This window comes from Stegodyphus dumicola, chromosome 7 (genome assembly GCF_044657685.1).
Source record: "Stegodyphus dumicola isolate Sdum_Otavi_A_Nest chromosome 7, ASM4465768v1".
In the NCBI taxonomy this organism is placed as follows: Eukaryota; Metazoa; Arthropoda; class Arachnida; order Araneae; family Eresidae; genus Stegodyphus; species Stegodyphus dumicola.
In genome coordinates this window covers 148239805-148265583 of record NC_140774.1, presented here as the reverse complement: position 1 = coordinate 148265583, position 25779 = coordinate 148239805, and the positions used below count along the sequence as shown (strand labels likewise).

Below are 25779 nucleotides of genomic sequence, written 5' to 3'. Positions count from 1 at the left end.
CTCAAAAAAAAATTACCCCGAGAAATACTCGGGCGTGACATTTTCGAACACCAGTGCTGTGCCCGAGATAATCTCGGGCATGACAGTTAAAAGGTTAAGGCATTTGTATAGAGAAAGTAGTGTTCTTTTGGAATACGAGATGTTAAGACATGAGAGTATAATTTCAAATAAATTACAGTCATATTTAAAAATATTAATTGTTTTAATAATTAAAAAATTTAATACAATTTCAGTTTTATTTTTAAAATATCCTTATTTTTGTTATTGTATGATATATTAATAGAAAATATTCCATTTCCGGAGATTGTGCTTAAGTATTTATTTCTCAATGGGTAATAGTTGTAATTAAAACTGTCATGGAAACAGATGAATGTTATCATGAAATATATGGAAAAAACAATATTAGCAAATTTTCTGATTAAAGAAGCTACTTACATTTGTATCATCCAAGTCAATAAAAAATTTTTGCCTGTTATTGTAGAATATAATTAAATATATCATTTATATGTTACTTTACTATTACCTAATTTAAAGTAAGTTCATGTGTTAATTACGTAAAGTGCAATGTATATAAATAAATTGTTTGTATCGTAAATATTTAGCCTTTATTAAATTCATTTTGTGTTAAACAACAGCCTAATTTATAAATATTGTTGCGTGCGTACGGACTCGTGACAGTTTGAATGCACAAGTCCGATAAAAGGTTAATAAAATTTACTCTTATCAAAGGAAATATAACAGAACGCTGGAATTTTTCCCAGAAATACTTGTACAAGTGTTCACAATATAACGCAGTAATAATCAGTAGTTATACTTAAACTACTAAAAGAGTTAAATAGGACTTAAAAACAAAAAACAGAGAAAGCTAATCCGATCAACAAGAAGAACAGCAGCTAACTAAACAACTGAGCTGAAATGTCTCTCTTCGGCTTTTTTAAACTTTCAGTCGGCCGCGAGAGAGTTCAAGTAATTTCTTTGTTTCTCAATATTTCTGGAAACCAACATGACGATGGAATTACGGTTACAGCTAACACAATAGTCAATTATATTTATTCAATTTCAGTACAAATAAAGTAGATATCAATTTAATGAATGTTAAATGCACATGCTCTTATATCTTTACTTTTAAATTTTATCAGGCGCTGCATTGCACGGGGAAATAAAACAATTTTAATTATGATTCTACTAAAATTAGCTATCTAAATACAAAATTCGTAACAATATATTATCTAATCTATCGAGAATAAAATAAGACCTCGACTTCATCGAAACTGACTTACCACGAGACCGCTGAACCAACACTCTTTGTAAGTCGAGAATTATCTGTAGTAAAGAGATCTTTAACAACTGTTAGTTCTTCTGTACATACTTTTTAAATGAGATCTCATTGTTGTTTTTATCTCTCTCTACTTTCGGTCTAGCGAACTTTCTTTACACAAACAATTGCTGTAATCATATGATGTTGATGGCAAAATTGCAAACATGCATTTGACAAACAACCATCTTATTTTAGAGATGTCGAAAGTCCCTTCAGGATATAAAATGCTGTCTTGTTGTCTGGGACGCGACTTTTTATACAGCTAATCATTTTGACAGCATTCTGAAGCACATCCATCAGTTCCGTTGCCAATTATTTGCTGCGAGGGCCTTTCGGTGGATCAGACAGTGTATTAAAAGTTTAATGATTATTACCAAAAAAGGTTAAAGGTTAGCAACTTTAACAAATCATATAAAATCAACATTTTCGTCCGTTATCGCTACTGAATTATATGTACCAATGCATTTTTCCATTCTAAGTCTTCAGTTTTACAAAATTCCTCAACCTGCCTATATATGTCTTCCCCTTTTGTCTATTCTTTCAAACGACGACAAAATAATAACTCTTTATAGTTATAAATATATTTGACATATATTAAGCTATTTTGAAATATGACATATATTGTGCTATTTCAATCCAATGAATGGCAAATTTGGGGCTTACTTTAAGTCTAACAATAATTTGCTCGAACTGATCGTTGCTAATTTTAAAAATTCTACTGGCGACATGTCGTTTGACAAAATAATTTTCTGAATTTCAATACCATATTTACTTTTTTGGCTTATCTCTATTCATTTTAACAGCAACAGTTAATACAAGGTCTTCTCCAGTGGTGTACGACTATTCAGTTTTAGCAGTACTTATTATAAACTATTTATTTATAAGCCGGAAAGGATGAAATGCTTTTCCTCATTATTGCTAGAAGAATTTTAGATTTATCACTTATGCTATGAAACTAAGAGTACATTATGCTAAGATCATTATTTTTATGCACCTACGCTAAAATTATGCTTATTTTTTCACGTATATGTACTTTATATCGTCATACCTATATAATTCATATAGTTAGAATACCGTAATTATAAATCCAATTTTTTTCCGTTATATATGAAAGGAAGCATTTGATGCAACCACCACATGACGTCCTTGTACGGCCTGTTAAATTATAAATATTTTCGGCTGCACTGCATTTAAACTTATTTCCTCGCATTATTTTAACTTAATTTACCGACGCTTGAAGGGTGATTAAAATGACATCAAAAATTGCGCATTTTAAAATTAAATATCCCCCTCAATCTTTGTTGTACAGCAGTTAAGCTACTTGTATTTTTATTTTATTATAACGAGTATAAAGCTTAACCAAATATAAGTATAGGAAATTGGAGTCAAATGAAAAGTTAGATTTTGTTATTTGCCAAAAAATATTTGCTTTAATTTAAAATCTCCAATCATTAATATTTTTTTCCATTTGAAAGGCTTCTGTTATCGGAAATATGTATATGTCCACGACCAACGATTGGGAAAATAAAAGCCGAGTAAAGGAGGTGGGCATATGTACGTAATAGTGTAGGATAAGTTGATGGCGTAGATATAGAAATATTGCATTTTGTAGACGCTGAACCATAATGGACAGCAAACTTGGTAGCCGAGGCTGGTTCTAAATTCATTTCTATTTTAATAAATTGCATTCACAAGCAAACTGGCACACTTATCGTGCCTTTTTAAGAATATTTACATTTTTCACATTGTTGTGATAAGAAGAAAACAGAGCGCCAGCATCTTAATAGCAAGAAAAGCAGAAGCAAAGTCCGCAGTTAATCAGTATGGCAGCTTATTAAGAAAAATTTTTAGGTTTAAGTTTCAAATTAGCTACGTCATCATCGTTATGTAAAAGTCATGTGATAAGATTAATCTAGAAATAACGGAGTCCAGATAAGGTTATTAATATTTATAGAACAGAGAAGGAAATTTCCTACTTAAAATAAAGAATTAAGGGCTGATTTGCACGCTTTTTATCTTATATGTAGGTACAATTTTGGCCTGCCGATTGTGATAAAAAAGGGAGGTGCACAGCTATGTGTTAGATCACTCCCACATACAAATTTACAAAATTTTAGTGTTCTATGGCTAATCGTTTTTTAGTTATGCAAGATACATACGCTCGAAAGAAATGCTTTTTTACGATGGATTTTGGATTAAAGAATCCTTTACTCTGTCAGTACATAAAGATGTCACGCGAAGCAAAATGGTCACAATGGATTCGTTAACTGTCAAAATGGATATTTCATTTGAAATCTGATAAACAAATTTGTTTGAGGTTACAAAGTTTCTTTATGTCGTACAAAGAAGTAAAAATGATTTATCTGATCTTAATTAATTTCTATAATATGTACGATGCTGCGTTTTTTGTAATTTTACAGAAACTTGTAATAAATTAATTATAAGGAATTCATAGATCGAAACTATATTCTCAACATTCATTTAGGGGGATTCGACATGCGTAAGCACGCCACTTATCTCGATTCCATTCTTGCCCGACCTAATTCAATCTCATTCTACCCTCCAAGCCAGACGTATCTTTTTTAAACACAAGATCACAGAACTGTTCGGAAATTTCCCCTTACTTACGTGCTTAGCTGATTTTCTCACTTATCTCATTTCAACAATTTTAAAAGACTTTACAAATGTGTCTCGACTAAAATGTGTTGAAAGATAACTTGTCACTACTTAGATTTGTAAACTGGGTCTCCTCCCTCCTCAATCTTTCTTTAAATAGGGGAAATATTCCTCTCTGATTATTACATGCGTATATGAAATTTCCTCTTCTCTTATTACATGTCTTCATGATGTAATTAGGCAGTCAATAATTTTGATTTCTGGCGGAAAACCTAACTGATTCCACTAAGTTTTCTGCAAATGCAATTAAAAGCACAAAAACGAAAATGAATTGCAAGGTATTAGTTATATTTACCCAAATCTATAAATCTGTTGCATTGAAATGTTGCACCTAAACTATACTTTGTTCGTCTCAGCAATGATTGCTGTACCTGTAAAATTATCTTTCTTTTGAAATGTCATCAGGAAAAGGAAGGTCATAAATATGAAAAACTAATTTTCATAGCAATAGCAGCTATCCTTACTATAATTAGCATTAAAATAATTTAAGCGATATTAAAAACCTAATCCTGATTATTACAAGCCTCGTATCCTAAAGAGCTGTTATAAAGATTTAGAAATTTCTTAATTGAATTTCACAGTGGCTAACTATTACTGACAATACAAACGAATTCGGAAAAAAGCGATCATTATAAAAAAAAATTTGATGTGTCCATCACATGACCTCCCACCATCTCCATGTTTTAAATAGTAACGAGCTTTAAGTAAAGTACCATTTTCGGTTGATCGTTCGCAAAGAAAATTTAATTTGTTGTTCCAATAACTAGACTGACAGACAGATAATATTGTACAAATAATATAATCATGTTGTGAGGACACTAATTCGTGCTTATTTGCTAAAAACCTCTTTCGAATATTCGGAGGAAAAAAATAAATCTCTTTCGAATATTCGGAGGAAAAAAACATTATCTTCCTTACATATGTATATAACTTTGGTTGGATATCGTGGAACGTTTTATATCACACTTGTCAGTATTGCAAAGATGCTTCCTTCACTAACTAGTAATAACGGAAATAATAATACAGAAACTCATGCCGCTTTCCTTCGTCTTCTACTTGATCCCGGAAGTATGTTTAATTCACCATGTATTTCGACGATTTAAGAAACGCAAACATTCAAAAGGAGCATTTATCATTCCCACAGCTGCGAAACATTTCAGGATGTCGTCGATGACAAGTATGACAAATCGCCATCGATTGCTCCTGCTCCTGGAAAAGGCCTTCTGTACATTGAAAGCGACATATATGATATCTTCGCTACGTTTTTCATTTATGTCGGCGTAGCAATATTTATGGCTTCATCACATTGAACGAGGGCACATCAGTCCTAAAGAGGAGACGATAACTTAGCTTGTCATAAACTTAACATCGTGATTTTATTTAGGGACTTACTCTGGCTTTATTGCATATAAAACATTTTACGAGCATCTGAATTATATGATAGTAGTACAGTTGAACAGGCTGCTAAAAATTAGCATTTAATACCAACCAAACACAAACAATTTACAGCTTAGTGCGTGTTGTTCTTCTTTAGTTCAAGCTATTATAACTGGTGCCAAAGATTCAGCCGCAGATCACCAGAAACTTCAATGTACGCAGATATATTAAACAACAAAGTTAAATTATAGAAGACTATTAAATATATGATTGGATCATTAACATTATGCAGCATTATGCAACAGAACATTATATAAGATTAGCTTATCCGCATATTTATTCTCTCGTAAAACTGAATAATTTTATCAAAGAGTCCATATTCTAAAGAATTACTAAAGTTTAACTACAAAATCATTTCTGACTTGAAATTTTACAATTATAAATTTTCTGTAATCTTCTTAGATATTAAGGGCGTCTATATAAACGGAGAGATACACAAGGGAAACTGTCTCTTATCTTCCTTACACATACTAAACCACGAAAATTCCCATTTAGCTAGTCTGTTCATCGGTGTCTGAACTTGAATCGAACTGCCAGTGTCCAGCGATTTTAACGTGTTTACTCGCTTAATAGTCGCACCTCCATTTTGAAGCAGAAAATTATTTGCAAATGTGTTCAATACTGTATAGTGGATTTCCCTGCATAATAGTCGCATCTAGGCTTTCACAGTGAAAAATTGACCAAAAAGGGCGACTATTACGCGAGTAAACACGACACTTCTCCTTCGATGATTGCCTTTAAATGTAGCAAAACAATTGCCTTGAAAATCATTCCGTAACAAAACTATCCCATTCGCTTGTCTGTTTTCTGTTCGTGCAAGTAGTTACACATCAAGCTAGCAGTTAAAAGATCCTTTGTTCGAATTCCGGGATTTGTAACGTTTCTTGATTCAAAATGTCTAACATCTCAACGATAGCATCCAAATAAATATGTAGGAGAAAATAATTAGTCACTACATAGATTTAGTTCACAGCATCTTAGGCTGTTTCCACTTGACTTAATTGAAGGATTATACAAGAAATTATAACTTTCCTTCTTACGTAACTTTGCAGTGAAATTGGTAGCACGTCCGGATAGAACTGGAAGATGTGTGATCCAAAATCAGACAAGAGAATAATTGACTTATAACCGAAGTGTCTTATGTCTTTACCGTGGCGCCCAAACAACGTGGGAACGATAATCTATTCCCACCTAGGTTTAGGTTTTGTATAGTGGATCTAGCCCTTATTGGCCTTTTGAATAAGGAAGAATATAAGAAACTTATGACTACTTGTCAGAAGTATGCCTAGTTGCCATAGCTAGAAGAATTGAATGATTATAGAAAACTCATAAATTAAGCGCTACATTGTGAAAAGAAAATTTTGGAATAAACAGATTAAGAAAATTAGATGGAGAAATAATCCTTAATTAATTGATATCCATATAAACTCTATACTTTTGGAAAACGTTACACGTAATTTGCACCGAGGTATCAATCACAGATACCGAGTTAACCTAGAATCAATTAATAATCGAGTTAAGGTGTTAGAAGCATCATCTGTTAACTAGAGTTATGATGCAAGAATTTATAAAAATTATCATTTAAATATAAACTGGCATAAATACAATGCAAAATATATAAACTCTACATACATTAAAACTTGAATACACTGCAGCAGTATGTGAAAAAGGAATGCATTAAAAGGGAACTGACAATCCCAAGATATGAATATAAGGGAGTTCGAATTTTTCCTGTTCTTTATGAAAATTCTGCAGATGCTCATAATTATGAATTTACTAATTAAATGTGTATTAAAAATTAATGTATGCCAAATTTCATCAGGTACAGCAACTGGAAAACAGAATAAATATTTAAACGTTTCCAATATTAAAATATGGAATTTTAAGTTAAATAATTTTAAAATAACTTCAGTGATTAAAATGGAAAATTTAATAAGGCATATATTGCAATAATATTAGCGTGAATTTAGAACCACTTCAGAAATCCAATTTTTAGGTTTAATAAAGAGAATTTTTTTGATTAGAACTGTTTACCTAGATTGGTAAATTTGAAAGTTAAAGTCATTCTGCTATCTAAGAAGATTTGATTATATTTATCTAGACCAGAAAACATATTTAAGGTGCGCTACAAATCCGATATTTTATATGTTGATTATGTATCAGTTTTATGTATGTCATTAATCTGTCAATTTTAATATTCAAAACTGATATATATTTTAGCTGATACATATATATATATATATATATATATATCAGCTAAAATCTACAACTTGGAAAGTTTTTAATTCTTATAGAGAATAAAAACAAAATCTGGCTCATTATTCTTCTAAGCATCATAAAACTTTAAAATGGGTATAAAAGAAATTCATTTTTACTTTAGCACACGCCAGATTTTAAATTAATATGTGTTTTATATGCACAATTTTTACTATATCTGATAAACTAAAATAAACTAAAAACTAAAGTAAAGTTTTGTAATCTCAATAAAATGTCCCATTGATGGTGATAAATGACTTTTTTGTAGCACCCATCTTCTTGGGAATTCAAGCTCTTAGAAAGGGGGAACAGGAAAATGTCGCTCTCTTCGTGGATTAGATAAGAAAGGGGGTCTTCAATTAAATTTTGCGCAGTTCGTATCCTACCCAAAAAGCTATCTATACTTTTAAAAAATTAAAATATTTCCCTTTCAATATAAGAAGAATTCGAACTATGAACTATTAATATAAAAATGGTTGGGTTTATTGAGATTACGGCAAAGCACACTAGGGCTTTCTGCCTAAGGGAAGGAATGCCTTCGTGGAGGACTTTCTAATGGAAATTGGCTCGTATACGCGTTACACTTGGGGAAAACCACGAAAACGCCCATGCAGCCAGTCCGTTCGCGGGATTCGAACCTCGGACCGAACTACCAGTGTTCAGCGACTTTACCGCTCGGCCGCTGGTGGGCTACAATATGAAAATGAAACCAAAAAAAGTCTGATTTCGTGTCAGAATAACTATGTTAGAATAGAGCATATATAAATCTAATATATATCCTAAGTCGCGCTTTCGAGACATGAAGAACGCAATTTGAATTTTGTCAATCGGCCCAATAGAACGGGAGATATAGAACTGTCCCATTTTTTTTTGCGCAGTGTTAATAAAATTTCGCATATGATCTGAACGGTCCTATGCTGTTATACGTTTGCTTAAAACATTTCAGAAACAACACAGAAAAATGCTTTAACAACAAATAACTCAGGTTTTTTTTTTTTTTTTTTTTTTTTTTTTTTTTTTTTTTTTTATATATTATTATTATTATTATTTCCAAAAACTAGGTTAAATATTTATGCTACTAAATTTGTGAGATTTTAAATATGCTGAATGCATCACAGATTCTTAAAGTACACTTTTTATTAAATTTGTTGGAAGGACATCTCTTCTTGGTGCTGAAACTTGAGATTTTCGTTACTGGTTATTTACAGATTTCTGTGTATGACCACAAACCTTTCATGCATCAATAACATCATTTTGTAAAATGATGCAAATAAATGAACTAAATCTTTCGCATCAATACATTAAAAGAATATTAAAAGATAAAACTTATATGTATTTAATTGATTTACTGAATTCCGCGAGTTATAAAAAACAACATTCTTTAACGGTTTTTCATGTTCGGAAGCATTCCAGAATTTTCGAAATATTTTCTGTCTTTAATTAGAAATTATCTGTCTCAACAAAATAAAGCTGATGATATTTAATATTTTTTCCTTCAGACAGACAATAGTCTTGAGTTAAACCATGTAACTGAACTGAAATTATGTGCTGCTCAATATTATAAATTAAGTCATAACATTCAATATTGATTTTATTCGGGTATGCTTAATAAAATGATATCTTTATTTTTAAATTCTAGCATAGTTTAGATTTAGAATATTTAGCTATATCAGCAGCAAATTTCCATCAGTTTATTGATTTGATTGCCAATGATTGACATGATATTTGGACTTAATCACATGGGAATTTATTGATGTTGCTAAACAACCTCATCTTTTGTGTAAGGAAGATGAGGTTATTAGAATTGTTTAAGCTTATTTGTGTTTATTCAGGTACAGGCCAAACATCTCAACATGATATAAAAATTTATCTTAATAACACACGATAATACACTGATGGACAAAATTAAGAGATGGAATACTTTTCTCAAATACATCGAGAAATACTTGATGTAAATAAATTAAATTACGTATGGATATAGCTTACTGTATGGCAATAACGTATGCAAAACAACAACGAAAATGCCTTCATTAACATAAGTCATGGCCAAGAGTCCAATGTTGTCCAAACTTGAGGTTAAAAGATGACAGTGAAATTGTGGCTAATATGGTATGTAGTCATCTCTGACAGACAGACGAAAAGCCATGCTGTTAATAAGACAGTTCAAGAGCGCATGTGAGAAGAGTCGCACCCACACCTCCACCAGTCGCACCTACTCCTCAACCACCAGAGCAGTTTTTAACTCTGAATGGTTCTGTGTGGCAGTTGGCATATCGCAGTAGTCTTCCCAACAGCATCCCAAGCATGTTCAATAGGATTAAAGTCAGGAGATTTTGTTGGCCAATCCATTCGGTGAATATCCTCGTTTTTCAAGATAATCATCAACCAGGTGGACCCTATATGGTCATGCATTGTAGTTCATAAAAATTTCAGGGGTGCTGTTGCGCAGCCAACAGCACCCCTGAAAAGTCGCATATAGCGCTCTGGTACCGCCTTCTTGTACCTCTGGACATTCACAGAACCAGTGTCAAACACATAGAACAGTGTGCGGGTATTTTGCATGATCCCTATCCAGACCATCACTCCTCCACCACCATAATGGTCTCTTTCTATGATGTTGCTGGGATGATATCGGGTTCCATCTTTCCTCCGTATCAATAATCGTTGAGAATCAGGTTATAGACTAAATCTGGACTCATACATGAAGAAAATGTTAGCCCACTAAACCTGTGTCCATTGTTTGTCTTGCACGCACCATTGTAAACGCTCTCTTTTGTGGGAGAAAGTGAGTGGGATACAAATAGTGAACTTTCCAGCATGCACTCCTCTCTCATTGAGGCTTCTTTCTGGCGACTGCCTTCCTTGAAAAGGATGTTTCTGCGGCAGTAGTGCGTTCACAAGGCAATTGTGTCGCTATAGACGTCCTCTGGCACCTGGCTGAAAGTCTAAATACCAGTCGTCATTGCTTACTATGGCTCTCGGGCAACCTTGTCCTGTCTTCTGGACACTGTCCAGCTGTTTTTAAACTGATTCCACAAATTAGCGATGACACTTGGTGTTACATCTACTAGTTCTCCTCAGCTTGGGACTGCCCTGCCTCAAGTCTACCCACGATTCTCCATCGTTAACCTTCGTCTAAGCGATGACACGTACTCATTTTATCTAAAAAACAGCAAGATTATTCAAGACAGATAATAAAAACCATTACTATGTTGCAGAGCGGAATGAGTTGAGCAGCTGTATGCGGATTTTTATGCCTCCTGCTGGCGTAGCGGGGCCCACAGAAATGCAAATAACTGTCAAGGTTTTGTGTGGTATTTTATTAGAAATATGGGAAAACGTTTTCCATCTCTTAATTTTGTTCACCAGTGTACATTCCAGAAAAATGTAACAAAGGAGGCAGCTTAAAAATGAATAACTTGCAAGTAAAACTGACGTATAGGAAACTAACAATTGCTTGATTTTTTTCCTTCTTTTTTTGACTTCCTTATAGAGGACTTTGTGATTAACTGTTAGCAAGTTGTAGAAAATCGTTCAATCTCGTCTTTCGTGTGTGATCCTTTTCCATCGCTTACTTGGAATCGAAGAAGACGATATTGTCTAAACCGCTAACACTTAACTGCTTCTGCTAAAATAAAATTTATACCAATTGTTTTTAGTTTATTTACAGCCAATAAGGAATGTATTCATACCTTCGCCAATAAGGAAGGTATTGAATCACCAAATAATAAGGTATGAATCGTTATTTTATGTAATTACGGATACATAGCATATGGTCTGAAATCTTCCAGTTAAAAAGTGTGATTCAGGAATATATTACTCCTTTGTTTAATTTATGCAATAACCTTTAATATCGCTTTGATGATAAGAAATCTGAATCTCTGTTTCCTTCGTTATATGCATATAGAAATTAAATTAGCATGAAAACTTTGTGAATTTTTGTAATTGGATAAAAAGTAAAGACAACTTAAAAGTTGTCACAAAAATGCAACAACACTTATTTTTAGTACTCTTCAAAATTGCATGCAGTGTTATAAATGCTTGGTGACTTAATTCTATCACTTTGTAATCGAAATAACATTACCTGATACGGAGCTGAAGCGTTTCACTGTTTTAAACTAGATTCATAACTATAGTCAATTTGCTTTAATCACCATGCTACAGATAAGGTTTTTTGCAAACAAAATAACAGCATTTATCATGATGCTTTGATGAGGCTGATCTATCATGTTCCACGAAATTCCACTCAGTGATAATGTTATTTTTAGAAATTTTTATTCATTACTTTTTCTAAATAATTTCACTACTTTTGTCTCCGTGAAGTCTAGATATTGTATATTTTAACATTGTTTACGGATGGTTTAAGTTTTAGATGACAGTAAGAAGGAAACGAATGCCATCAAGTTGATTCCACCATTATATCTTCTTACTACACATATTACTCTATTCTGCTACACAAATAAAAGCAGTGAAATAGTTTTCTTTACATATCAACACGTCATTTAACCAAGTAAGTGTATCTGGTACACTAGTCATCTGTTATGGGATTCATTAATGCTGCTCGAGGAAGGTTGCTTAAGTAGCTGAAGCAAGATACTTAATTAGATGACAAGGAGCACTTTTTGATTTAATTAGCCATATGCAACATATTATTTGTAGCCTAAATCGCTATTTCAAAAATTAGATCAGTTTTACATTGTGATTTGGTTGTAATTATATTCTATTTTGTTCCAACAGTTGCTCCAATCTGCAAGACAAAACCAGGAATTGTGCTAGGAGTTGCTCGACACGAGACTGTGAACATTACATGTGAAGTTGACGCAGATCCTGCTGACATCCGCTTTAGATGGACACTCAACAATACATTAGATAGCATGGACTTGCACGACTTTACGGCAGAGGGACGCATCAGCACTGTCCAATACACGCCACGTGCCATGCTTGGGTATGGAGTGCTGCAGTGCTCGGGTACGAATAGCATAGGTAGACAGAAAGAACCATGCGTATATCGCATTGTTCCTGTAGGTAAGTGTCGGCTTTGAGAATTACATATTTCAGTTGAGCTCTGTCCTTCGTTCTATTAGCTCAGTGGTGTTTCTGTGCACGTTCTGGCGATCATGATGGCAACATTTCAAGACATAGGAAAAGTTGAAAAGTATTTTATATTTTTAACTATATTGTTATTATTGTGCTTTATATGTATCAGAGTACTAGGACATAATTTGAAATATTTAATATTTGCAGAAAAGTTATAAAACCTTTACTTAGAGTAAAAGAGAAAATGAATAGTCTTAGAATATTGAACAGTTACGCAAGAAAAAGAGACAGAGCCTGAAGATTTATTTTTAATTTTCTTCCTATTTGCTATACAAAAATTATTGCATGTTTGTTATGTTTCTCAAATTGTAGATTTTCTTCATGGTATGAATGCATCATTCGTGTTTTCATGTGTTAAATATTTATCCTACTTTTCGATGTATTATAACAGGATTCAAGCCAGCATATACAATTAAACTCGTGTGTTAATACGGTCCTGATTAAGTTTTTTAAATTAGTCTACTCTATAAAATATCTGGTAGGTATAGATTTCTTAATTATAAAACAACAGAAATATATATACATTAAAGTACACGTAAATTAGATTTAATAGCTTTAAGAGGTAAAATATTTAGATATTAAAAAGCGAGAAAATGTAGAAAGGTGCCTTTTCCTTTTCAATAACTTCCACCTATTTCACATTTTCTACATCATCTATTTCCATTTATTTTATTTTGTTATCGAAAATACATGACGGAAATTTACAAAACTGATGCATACATAAAATGTAAACATATCATATCCCCTCTTGCATCTGCCATGAGCATAGCATACGAATCTATTTAGTGTTATAATAAATGAATTCAGTTAATATACAAAAGCTCCTGTATGTTATGCTCATGGAAAAATATAAAATAGTAATTCTTAAAAAAAAAAAAAGTTTTTTGTTTCAGCATAAATTTATTTTGCAAATTGTTATATACTGTTAATGTAATGAATATTTACTCATTATGTCATCATATAATCTAGTAAACAGTTAGTATATATATTCTTTTATATGTGCTAATAAGTATGTGCTCATTACTTTCATGCTTATATTCAACAAACACTTAATGCTTCTGAACTACAATAAACTCTGCCGTGGCTACCATCTCAGTAAGACGAGCACCTCTGAAAATAGCCAGTATTCCTGTAAGCATATTTAAACATTGGCACTGAGAGTCATTTTTCGAAGATAATCAAGTCCTACACGTTTGGAAGCGTAAATGGTCGTTTTACAGCAAGTTTATTCTCTCAGATATGTGCTATTATTTTATTAAAAAAAAAAAGATTTCGCTTTTTTTAAAGGTTAGCAGTGACGATGAATATTGAAATACATATTATAAAATCAAGCTTGTGAAACTGTGTAACAAATGAAAAATGAAATGGAAGTTGCAGCAATTTATAATTCTTTTTTCGTACAACCTTAAATATAAACACCGTTGTGTAGCTTTATTCTATATCCGCTGCGTTGAATACTGAGAAATAAAATTTCAGGAGTTACGTTTGTCCTAACTATGAATGATTAAGTGATTTGCAATGAATGATATATAAATGATAACTTTATTTGCATTAATTATTCAATGCTTATTGCAATTGAATGTTTTTATTAGAAGCTCTGTATGTTTCACAGTGAAATTCCTCAAATATATTTTTTGAAATCTACTAATAAATATAAGAACTTCTTTTATTCTTCAGTTATTTACATTTTATTCTGTTTCTAGTTTGGTTCATATGATTTCTTATTTCTTTAATATGCAAATACTTCTTGAAAAATTTATATCATACTTGAATATTTATCATTATTTCATAATTACATTCACAGCAGATGGCAATAAAAAATGCAGTGTGAATTCAATATAATTAAATCATGTACTCTTTAATGCTTTAAATTTAATTAAGGCAATCATATGCCTTAATTAAATTTAAAAGCTTTATTGTAAGCATTATTAATATCCAGAGATATTGTTTCAGATTTGAAAAATCATTTTAGTGGGACTTTTTGCCCCTCCTATCCATAAATAGTCATCATTTTTTTCCTAGTACTATATATATATTTTTCATGTAATAGGTTCGGACCTTTAATTTAACGGGGTATTAAATTATTATTAGTCTTTTCATATCTAAAATTTAAGTGGTTAGAAATAATTAAATTTAGAATTCATATTTTCAGCACTACGCCAAAGTGCGAATCTATAAATATATTTATTCAAGAAAAATGCATTTAAAAAGGCTTGGCGTGTGTTTGGTCTTATGAAAAATTTAGTTAGGATTACTTTAAAATAATTACGTACTTCATAGAAAAAAGCGAAAACAGCATTTCAAAATAGATTCGCGATTTTGCCACTGTATATGTGATAATAGAATCAATTTTTCTCGCCGTGAAAGCTTTGAAATCCCCCGTCTTTGCATTCCAGCATGCTTTTGGCTACATAATAAAAAGGGTCATGTTACAGTCGTAAATAATACAGAATCGGGTCTCAAACTGTCAGAGTAACAATAAATATCGAGGTTCACTGCTGTTGCTATCCATCTCCAAACATGAAACATATAAATAGAGCTACATACATGCTAATTACGTACATACATACAATACTATACATACAAATTAGATATACAGCCCTTTGACAAATACTGCTGTACGGTAGCAACGCCTACCCCTTGGCATTCTTTGATTAATGCTCTTATTTGGGACCTTTAGTAGAAAGATATTTTGCCTTTTTCCACTACTTTCCCAATTTAATTACATGACTTCATAAAAATACAACCCCACTTGAAGAAGCGCTCGATACGAGAGAAATTTGTAATTCATGTAAACAAAAAGGTTGGTAATAAATGAGCGTAATTTTCGGGGTTTACCTCATTCGAATGATTAGATATAAATGATAATTTAGCTAGTTCCTCTAGATTTTATTATCAGTAATATTTTGAGTACAACTGGACAATTCTGAATCTACAACCAGCGCTCATTTTACAGGATACTGTGTTCCTACGGAACTTTTGTAAATTGAATGGCATGAAAGAACTTATTATAGTGTAATACAATGGATTGTAAAATTTAAACAGGAGACGATATATCACCAAAAATGGAAAAGTAAAGCTTTGATTAACACTAGATTGCACACGAAGGTAGAAATGTGTTTATATGTGAAAGAAACGAACATTATGCAGGGTGATAGAAACTTTGTTTTAATTTGTTGTTTGTTTCCGCAAATTATATGAAGACGCAGCATCTGGGTCGTTAATAAATTGATATTGAGAGCTAAACCAAATCAAACGAAACCTGCATCAATAAGGTATATGACCGCCCCAGATTTGACACTAATGTACAGCGACAGCTTGTGCTTGCAGTGAGGTGATCAACCATCTCAAATGACCATTACTTCTTCAGGGCAGTTTGCAAGTGCCTGAGATTGACTGCAAGAGGTAAATATGCAGATATAGTATGCTTGAAAGCATATCGGAGATTTTGAATGAGGTTAAGGTTGAAGAACACGGCGGCCGCTTCATACGAGAAATGCCCTCTCCAAGTACAATGTGGCTCGAAGAAAACGGGAACTATCCTCCACAACGAGGAATTCAAAACCAACTGCTTCAGCGCAGAGTTAAGTGTAGGATTTCATTCCAATGCCACTGATCCATCACAGAACCATCTTTAAAAAACGTGCACCTAGTTGCAATATCCCATTGAAATTTCAGCCCACACTACGATGCTGCAACCTTTGTGCCTCGTCCTCTTCAGACCCTTATGTATATCATCTGATTCCAATTCAAATCTGAAATCGTCGTAAACGGGACATAAAGACAATATGAGACAGTCCAAATGAGACGTTGACGACACTGGCCCGTCTGGACTGGACGGTTAGAAGAGCACAAACACTTGGTACTACGGCGCGCAGTCCCTCCACGTGAAGTCTTCAGCACAGATTAGTGGCATGCATACTGTATGTTATCTTATGTACAGTATGCATGCCACTAATCTGTGCATGCCACTAATATATTTTATTATCTTAATAAGCGACGCTACATCGATGTAACAATTACGGAATTCGCTATTCGATTATGCTTGCCTTCTATAGCAGCATACTGATCTTTTGAAGAAACGGTAATTCTTAGTCTACGGGATACAGGTCTGTACACAACTGCTTGACTTGTTTGATATTATTTTCATATTCGAGAAATTAATTCCGTTAAAGATTATCGCCATATATTATTTTTAAAGAAATATTAATATTATTTTTAAAATATTATTTTTAAAGAAATATTATTTTAAAGAAATATTATTTTTAAAGAAATAATATGAGACATTCCTTATACATATATTACAACATATATTATTTTTAAAGAAATAATATAGGGAATATAAAGACTGTACCGGAAAATCTAAAACTATAATGTTTTAAAATATTCGGTGATTTTAAAAATTTTGGATTTTTAAAAATTTTGAATTTTATGTGGCGTAAGTGCAAAGAAAGTGATGTTTAATAACAAACTAAAATTCAAAACTTGTTGTCATCAGTAAGAGTCTACGGGCAGATAGATAATTTTCGAGCTCAGGCAGAGTATAATAAACATTAACAAATCCTTTTATGGCGATGTTAAAATTTGAATCCTTTCCCTGTTTCGTTAAATTTTGCTGTTGTGGTTGTTTTGGCTCATGAACAAGAAAGACCCGTTCAAATTGTTTAGTCTCGAAATTGTTTAGTTAAAAATCAACGGCAAACTAGAGTTGTTATGTGCTTAGTTTTAATCTTTAAGCAGATCTAGAGGCCTATCTAAAGACCAGGTCTGTACACATCCCCGACTGCCTTTGCGTATATCAGAACCTCTACATGGGTGTGAAAGTGTTCAGATTATACATAGAGATATATTTCCAAAAGAATATCTCGGAATTCTGGGGCAGCAAGACAATTAACAAATATACACATTACAAAACACATTTAATCTCTCCGAAATATTTAGAATCACACGCACGAAAGGACAGTGTAAAGGATTAGAAGTAAACCATTAGACGGCCAAGTAGTTTCTGTTGCCAGAATATTCTTTATAAAGAAAAGCGAATGAAAGTAAAACTAGCTATTTGCATCACATAGTATGAAAGGATTAATCGTTCCAAATGAATGGGATGGAATGATAAATTAACGAAAAGGAAAAACCCTGTTCTTTGAGGAAAAATTTATCGCTTCTGTTGCGTGAATTTGCTTACAGTAATTTATGCAGATGAAAGGAGGTGTTTTAATTTATAGTTAAAAGAATAAAATTTGCCTAAGTGTTCATTTGTTAAACAAAACCGCACTTTATATTCTTTGAAGTTTCATTTTTCTTTTCTTATGAAGATTAAAAGTAATTAAGTTACATGCAATTTAACGTAGAGGAAAGATTGAGAATATTTTGAAGGCTATCGAGCGAAAATAGCAAAATGCTGCAATGCTCTAATTAATACAGGCTTATTTGTATCGAACTTATATTACCTCTGTTTAATAAAAAATCATGGTATAATTAAAAAGACCTGTATTCCCATATAATAAAGCAAATTTCTAGTTGCCGCAAAGGGAATAATCCAGTAATCCAGTATTAAATCAACAAATTAGAAACATTTTTACCTTGCATTACGTACTAATTAGTGAACAAATTATTTTTCCGCTGAGAAATAGATTTTCCTTAACTCCATTAATAAAGGAATGAATTAATTAGCTCCGTTTCATAGAATCATTGACTTTATATGCAATTAACTAAATTAAGCACTAATGTGCATAATGATAGTAGCGGTAAAGGTTTAAATTTTTTTTAAAAATTTTCCTTTAAATCAATTTTTATTTCAGTGAAAATTTCATAAAATACAAAAATTAAATTTAAATTTCCCAATAGCTTTTTTTCCCTAATACATTACTCTCCACCCCCTCCTATGATTGTCCATTTTTTTTCTAATTTGGCTTATTTATTTCTTGAAGGTCTCTTAGATTCAGTTTCATCTTTTTTTCATTTCTTTCGTTTCTAGAGAAGAAGTATAGAAAAAGTACTTACTTTTGTTATCATTTTTACTTCTACAATTAAATAATGAAAAATCCATAGCAAAATGTAAGATACTTATCTTTCCGTTTTAATCCAGAAGGTTAGAATCAATGGATTAAGCCTTCTCAGTATGTCCTGTGCAAAGGAAATGAAGCCATGAAACGTCCCAGTTTGACGTCACGACTCATCATAGTCGCTGTCATAGGCGGAATTCTGGATGGATTTGTTTTACGTTTTAAACGGTGTTATCTATGCGTTAGCAATACATCATTGAAAGTTTATAAGTCTCCCGTTCTAATTTTAATGCTTAACATAATCGATTTTCTGCTTAGTATATAGAAAAATCACAAGGATTGTAAATAACCGTTTCAAATTTAATAAAATTTAGGTACATGAAAAAAATGCGTGAATGGTAACAAATGTGTACATGTAAAACCTGGAAGACAGTGAAAGTTTCAATGGCATTTTATATAAAATATACCTAAGGACACTTTTCTGAGCCTACGGACGTTGCTATTTGCTCTCAAAGTGAGTGTAATTTTATTTAACAAAGTGTTTCGAAGTCTTATCCGTACGCTATATGGCGGCCATGCTGAGTCGTGATATCACGTTACTGACATTTTCTTGGCTTCATCTTTGTGATGACATACTCACTCCATCTATTCTAACCTCCTTGGTTTTAATCAATAATCTCTTTTACTTAAATTCAGTGTGTTGTCCCTACTTGAAATAAAATACTCATATATTTTACATGCCAGCGTATTGTCATTCAGTAAAGTGTAATATATTTAGTTTTCAAATTTAATCTGTCTACTATTATATAACAAACTAAGGGATTTAAAAGCAATAACTGTTTCGAAAATTTTTCCAACTTTTTACTTGAGTGATATAAATAAAAATGCATTTAAATGATGTCTAATCATAAATATTTAATATTTTTATGAAATTACAATAGCTGGGCTCATTAAAATAACATATTTTTCTTTCTCATGATGGCTGGTTGCATAAGCGGATACTATTGTTAAATAATGTAAAACGAATTATTTGTATATATAAATGTTCCTCACAGTATATAAAAACGGTGATGTCTAGAGCCACCGGATTTTGAATACACTTATTTCTTCACTCAAACAAGTGCATCTCGAAGTCCGAATTTTGAATTTTATAATTTTTTTTTAAATTTATTTCGTATTTTGGCGTATTTCAGGAACTTTTCATTAAAAACTCAAGGTTTAAAAGCTTTACGTTGCCACTGTGCCAAGCGTAAAATATTGGTTTCAAATTTAATCAGAAAACTCGGCGATGTGAAAACATTACGGTAAAACTTTGTATGTACTTATCTTCGAATTTAATCAACAAACCCAGTAATTTAAGAGAAATGTGCTATTACTGCCCGAACCAAAATATTTTTTATCTACCAGAGGTAGTGTGTTGTCGTTTAGCAAGGCATACGATATTTAAGTCTTCTTTCAAATTTATTCTGTTATTAATGAAAACCTAAGCGACATAAAAGCAATAAATGAAAATTCTTTTCATTCGTTATTAATTATTCATACTAGCTGGCCCTGTGAAATTACTTTATCCAAAAAATTAAAAATAATTATAGTTTTCTCCTTTTTTTATATTAACTCTTAGGCCAAGCAAGCCGCTACTTTAACAATCTCCAAATATTTGAACTTCTAACCTTTTGCTAATGAGATCAAATTTTCGGTATTTAACGTGTTATCCTGTCGACCGAGAAATCGTCATCAAACAGCGCGAGTTGGCGTCAGTTATAGGAAGTAAGACCACACTCATAAGATCTGCGCTTTTGTTTGGTGTAACTTTGATTGATTCTCGATAATACACGTTTGTTTTTATGAACAGGTACATAAATTAAGTCTTACTGCTGTATTTTCTCCTTGCATTTAAAACAAAATAATTACGATTTGGAACCTGCTTTTACAGAACAACAAGTATTGGAATATTTTCAAAATTATGGGATCCTACCATCAAAAAAGTGTATATTAATGGGCAGGAACATGAAACTTTCTGCAGAATTTTGGGGGTGCGAACATTAAAAATCGTGCCATTTTAGTCTTTTTTATGTTTTCCATTTCATTACACTTGGGGAGGTGGAACATATTAAATGGGAAGTAGGTGTTTAAAGGAAGAGGTTCGTCGATCTTGCTATATGTCAAAGTCGTTTAAGCGTATTATTATTAGTCGTTTAAGCGTATTATTAGTCGTTTAAGCATCGTTAAGCGTTAATATCCGTAATTTCGAACATGCTAAATATTAAAGAAGCATGCAAAGCATTAGCAAAAAGAAGTTCCCTGAAACTATTGTTGTATAAATAATTGTATTTTCTGTATAACTGTGTTATTTGTTTTAATTTTGCATGCATAATTTCAGCAGCTATATAAATTATTATCCATTGTTATTCAACATTTATTATTTAAAATTTATTCAATTTATTTTTTAAGTATTAAAACTTATTTTATAAAAATAATAAATTAATTGCTTAAAATTTAACATATTATTATTATCATTAAAAAAATTTAAATTATTACTATTAATTATAATTTAATTTTTAAATTTGCTCGCCCAAAACTTAAAATTATCAGTTTTTGTTCTCATTTAATATAGTATTCTTAAAATATTTTAGCCGCCCTTATTTTTTAGAAATAGGCGTGACGATATTTCAAGATAAGAACAAAAGTGAATTGCAATCAAATAAAATAATTTCCATGTTTACTGAATTAAATATCATCATTCATTGTCACACGATTTCATACAGATTTCACTGTGAAGCAATCTCCAGTCTTTTCGGAGTTAGCGTATCGCACTAAGAGAGGCTGAAACGGCACAATTTAAAAAAAAAAAAAAGTCTCATCTGGCAAAGCTTGAAGTGTGATATAAACAAATTTTTAGGCCTTATTTCATATTATGTATCTGTTCTTAATCTTCTACAGCTAAAACCTTCTCAAAAAAAAAATCAGGAAACAAAGGAACAAAATATAAGCTGCAATAGCATAAACCTAGACTGCCCCATACCGGAGTCTGCACTCCAGGGTATTTTAGAGGGTACAAAAGAGCTTTTATTTGTCTCTTAGAAAGGTATGTACTTACTTCTCGTTAAAAAGGGAAAAAAGAAAAAGAGGTAACATAATAAAAAGTTCTAAAAAAATTCGCTAAATATTAAATATTCTAAAAGTCAAAAAATGAAAAAATGAATTACATCAGATGTGATTGGGAATGAACGCCAGCTACTATTGGCACACACAATTCTGCACAGAAATGCGCATATGCAATGGCCGTCGAAAGAACTTCTTCCCTCACTTTTAAGTAGCATCTTAAGTTGTTGTATCTCCTAGGCTTTTCGAAGGCAGAAATTAGCTACTCTCATGCCAAAAGTCAAACACCGATATGATTTCAGTTGTCTCTTGGCACCTAAAAAATTAGTGCCGCAATCACTATACATTTCCTCCGGTCTTCCACGTCTAGCAATGAATCGTTTTAGAGCTGCTATGAAGGAATCTGTCGTCATGTCTCCAACTTGTTGTAAATGCACTGCCTTAGTACTAAAACATACGAAAACACAAACGTAGATCTTCACTGTCCGAACACTGCGCCCTTTCCTCGGTTTAACTTGGAAAGGACTCGAAAAATCCACACCACATTTCGAAAAAACTCTTGCGGGATTCACTCTGGATGCTAGAAGATCGCCCATTGCTTGATATGACAGCTCACTTCTGTGTCGACAGCATGTTACACATTTACGAATGATCTTTCAAATAGCTGCTCGTGCATTAATAATCCAATATCTCTGCTTGATTTCTGAATGAAGCATTTGTGCTCCTCCGTGAAGATATTTATAGTTATAATATCGTATTATCAGTTCTGTAATATAGTGTGATTTAGGCAGAATGACTGGATATTTTACATTCTATGCGATGCTAGCATTTCTTAGTCGTCCTCCCACTCTTAGAATACACTCGTCGTCTAAGAATGGATTCAATATATTGAGTTCACTGCGAGGACTCACCAGTTTTCTTTTTTTCAAATGATCGATTTCTTCACTAAATTCTTGCATTTGCACAGACTTGATTACCCAAGAATGTGCTACGGCTAGCTCTCCAGTTTGGAGAAAATTTGGTTTTGTCCTTGTTATTGATGATCGTTTCACATTGGAAATAAATCTGAGACACCAAGCTATAACACGTAAAAGTTTTGTCCAAGAAGAATATTTATGAAGCAGTTCATCAATCACAAAATTCTTAATCATCAGTAGTATGCACAACGCATCCCTTTCTCTCAGTTTCTACTATTTCCAGTGGGATATCCTTCAGTGGATGCTGTGGGAAAAACTATCTTTTCCTTTTAGCCAATATATACCACACCACCAACGATCACCTTCCAACAAACATTGAACTGGCACACCCCTACTAATTAAATCAGCAAGATTTTCCCTTCCACTGCAATGATTCCAAAACCTGGGATCTGATTTTTCCTGTACTTTCAACCACTCTATTACCGACAAACTGTTTCCATTGCTTCGCAGAACCCTTTATCCAAAACAAGACAATTAAGGAATCGGTCCAATACACAAATTTATCAATAAGATCCTTAAAAACCTCTCCCAGATACTTTCCTATTCTAGCTCCTATAACTGCTGCCATTAGTTCCAATCATGGCAACCTCAATTTCTTCAAAGGAGCTACTCTGCTTTTCGACAAGACAAACGACACAGAAATATCACCCTTATCATTTAAGTAACGACAATACGCTACAACACCATAAGCTATAGGAGACGCATTGCAAAATACGTGTATTTCCATTTTTGAATTTAAGTTATCAGAACATACAAATAAATTTCTCGGAACTGAAATATCCTTCAGATATTTAACCTCAGAACACCAGCTAGTCCACTTGATTTTAAGGTCATCTGGCAATTTCTCATCCCAACCAATACCACGTTCCCAAATTTCCTGTAGCAAACACTTAATCCTAACTACAAATGGAGCTGCAAAACCAACTGGTCAAAAATCATTGCTGCAACATGCAAGACATAACGCTTTGTGCTCTTCAAACTCTTTAAACTATCCATTAATCTTGCTATATCTATAGAAAATTTATCATTTACTGGGTTCCAGTTCAAGCCTAAAACCTCCAACTGACAATCAGAAGTACAAGTATCATCGCTAAGTCCATTCTGCATCCACAATGACCTCAGTTTCTCAGAATTAGTTTTTAATTTTCGAAAAATCATACTTGCATCCTTTAAAATCGACACAGCTTCAGAAGACAGCTTAAATGCCTCTTCAACACTATTTCCCCCAAAATATAAATCATCTACATACAGTGAAGAGTTCAACATTTCAACACATTCGGGTTTATTATTCATGTACTGCTTTAAGTGCTTTTTTATTGTTGCACTTAAAATAAATGGCGATGACTTACAACCAAACGGCAAACGTGTCATACGCATTATTTTGTAGTCTTCATTTGCATTTTCTGATAACCACAAGAATTTTATAAAATTTCCTATCCTCTTCTGAAATTCCAATCATCAAAAATGCTTTCTCTATATCAGCACAAAATGCAATTTTGAATTTCCTAAAATTTAAAATAACATCCAGTACACTAGGATTCAAATTCGGCCCAGTCTCTAAATAATCATTCAAAGAGAGATTTAGTTTCGCTTTCGAACTACAATTGAAAACCACGTGAACTTTAGTAGTATCCTTATCGGTTCTCACAACTGCTCTATGTGGCATGAAATATTCCTTCGCATGCCTAGAACATTCTTCAATTATTCCTTTACTTTGCTGATCTTTAATTATGTCCTTGTATTCATTCGCCAACCATTCATTATTTTCGAAATTGTTTTTTAAATCCTCAAGTCTTTTTTTAGCAAGACAAAAGTTATTTTTTAAATCCATTGGCTTTATTCCCCATAACAAACAAGTTTCGTATCTTCCATCTACAAACCTCAAATTATCTTCAAATTGTTTTATCAAATTCTCATCTGCAATTGATAACGTATTAGAATCTGTAATTCCTAACGATTCTAAATTCCATAGCATCTGCATATCAGTGCCAACGCAATAATTTGTCGATACTATGTTTCCCCAAATTTCATCCTCAGAATTATTTTGTATGCCCTGGAGTGTAAGGCCAAAAATAGTTTGTATACAGTTTAGCGTTTTGGTTATTTTTTCTACTTTTGACTCTTTAATGACGTCCCAAAAATAATCTGCTCCTATTAAAATGTGAATACCTTCATCTGAATCCATGCATGCCTCAGCTAAATTTAAACCCTTTTGCTCAAAAATATTTTGAATATTTATATTGGGAAATGCAATGGGTGCGGCAGTAATCATTTCAGTAACTAATGCTTCTATCTCAATATATTTCTTAGGATCGTTCCTATTCCTCAATGTTAATTTTACAACACTGTAGGTTCCATTAATGGCTTTCATAGACCTAAAAGCATAAACTGACAATTTTTCCTTTCGAATGGTTTTAAGGCTAAGGGCATCTGCCGAAGATTTTGTTATCCAAGATCTTTCACTCCCGTTATCCATTAACACCCGACATAGTTTAAAGTTTCCTTTCGAACAAGCCAAGACAGTACAAGTTTGCAGTAAAGCACTGCCATTTGACCCCCGCTGAGAGGAGCTGCACTGAGTCACCGCGTTTGAATTCTCCTTCCCTCCTTCGACTTCATCTGATTTATTACCTTTTTCGCATAGCAAGGAGTGGTGAGCTACGCTGTTGCAATTCTTGCATGGGTCGAGTTTAATTTTGCAGAATCGCGCTAAATGGAATTTTGAAAAACAGCGAAAACATCGATTATCTCTTCGTAATCTATTTTTCTTTCCGCGACACTTTCAAATTCGCAAAATTCATATTCTTTGCTATTACAAAATATGCAATTTCTTTTAACATTTGTAGTATAACTATCAGTTGATATATTCCTATTAGTAATAAGCTTTTTATTTTCAAATTTCCTAGAATTA

The 25779-nt window shown here is 32.5% G+C and overlaps 1 protein-coding gene across 1 annotated transcript in view; it reads left to right on the top strand.

Moving 5' to 3' along the window:
• The window catches only part of LOC118185857 (cell surface glycoprotein MUC18-like), a 1126921-nt gene that overhangs the window by 799673 nt on the left and 301469 nt on the right, over positions 1–25779 (top strand). The window contains exon 7 of the mRNA XM_085820901.1: positions 12425–12712. Within this exon, the coding sequence (XP_085677027.1) occupies positions 12425–12712 (288 nt within the window). The remainder of the gene's footprint in view (positions 1–12424; positions 12713–25779) is intronic.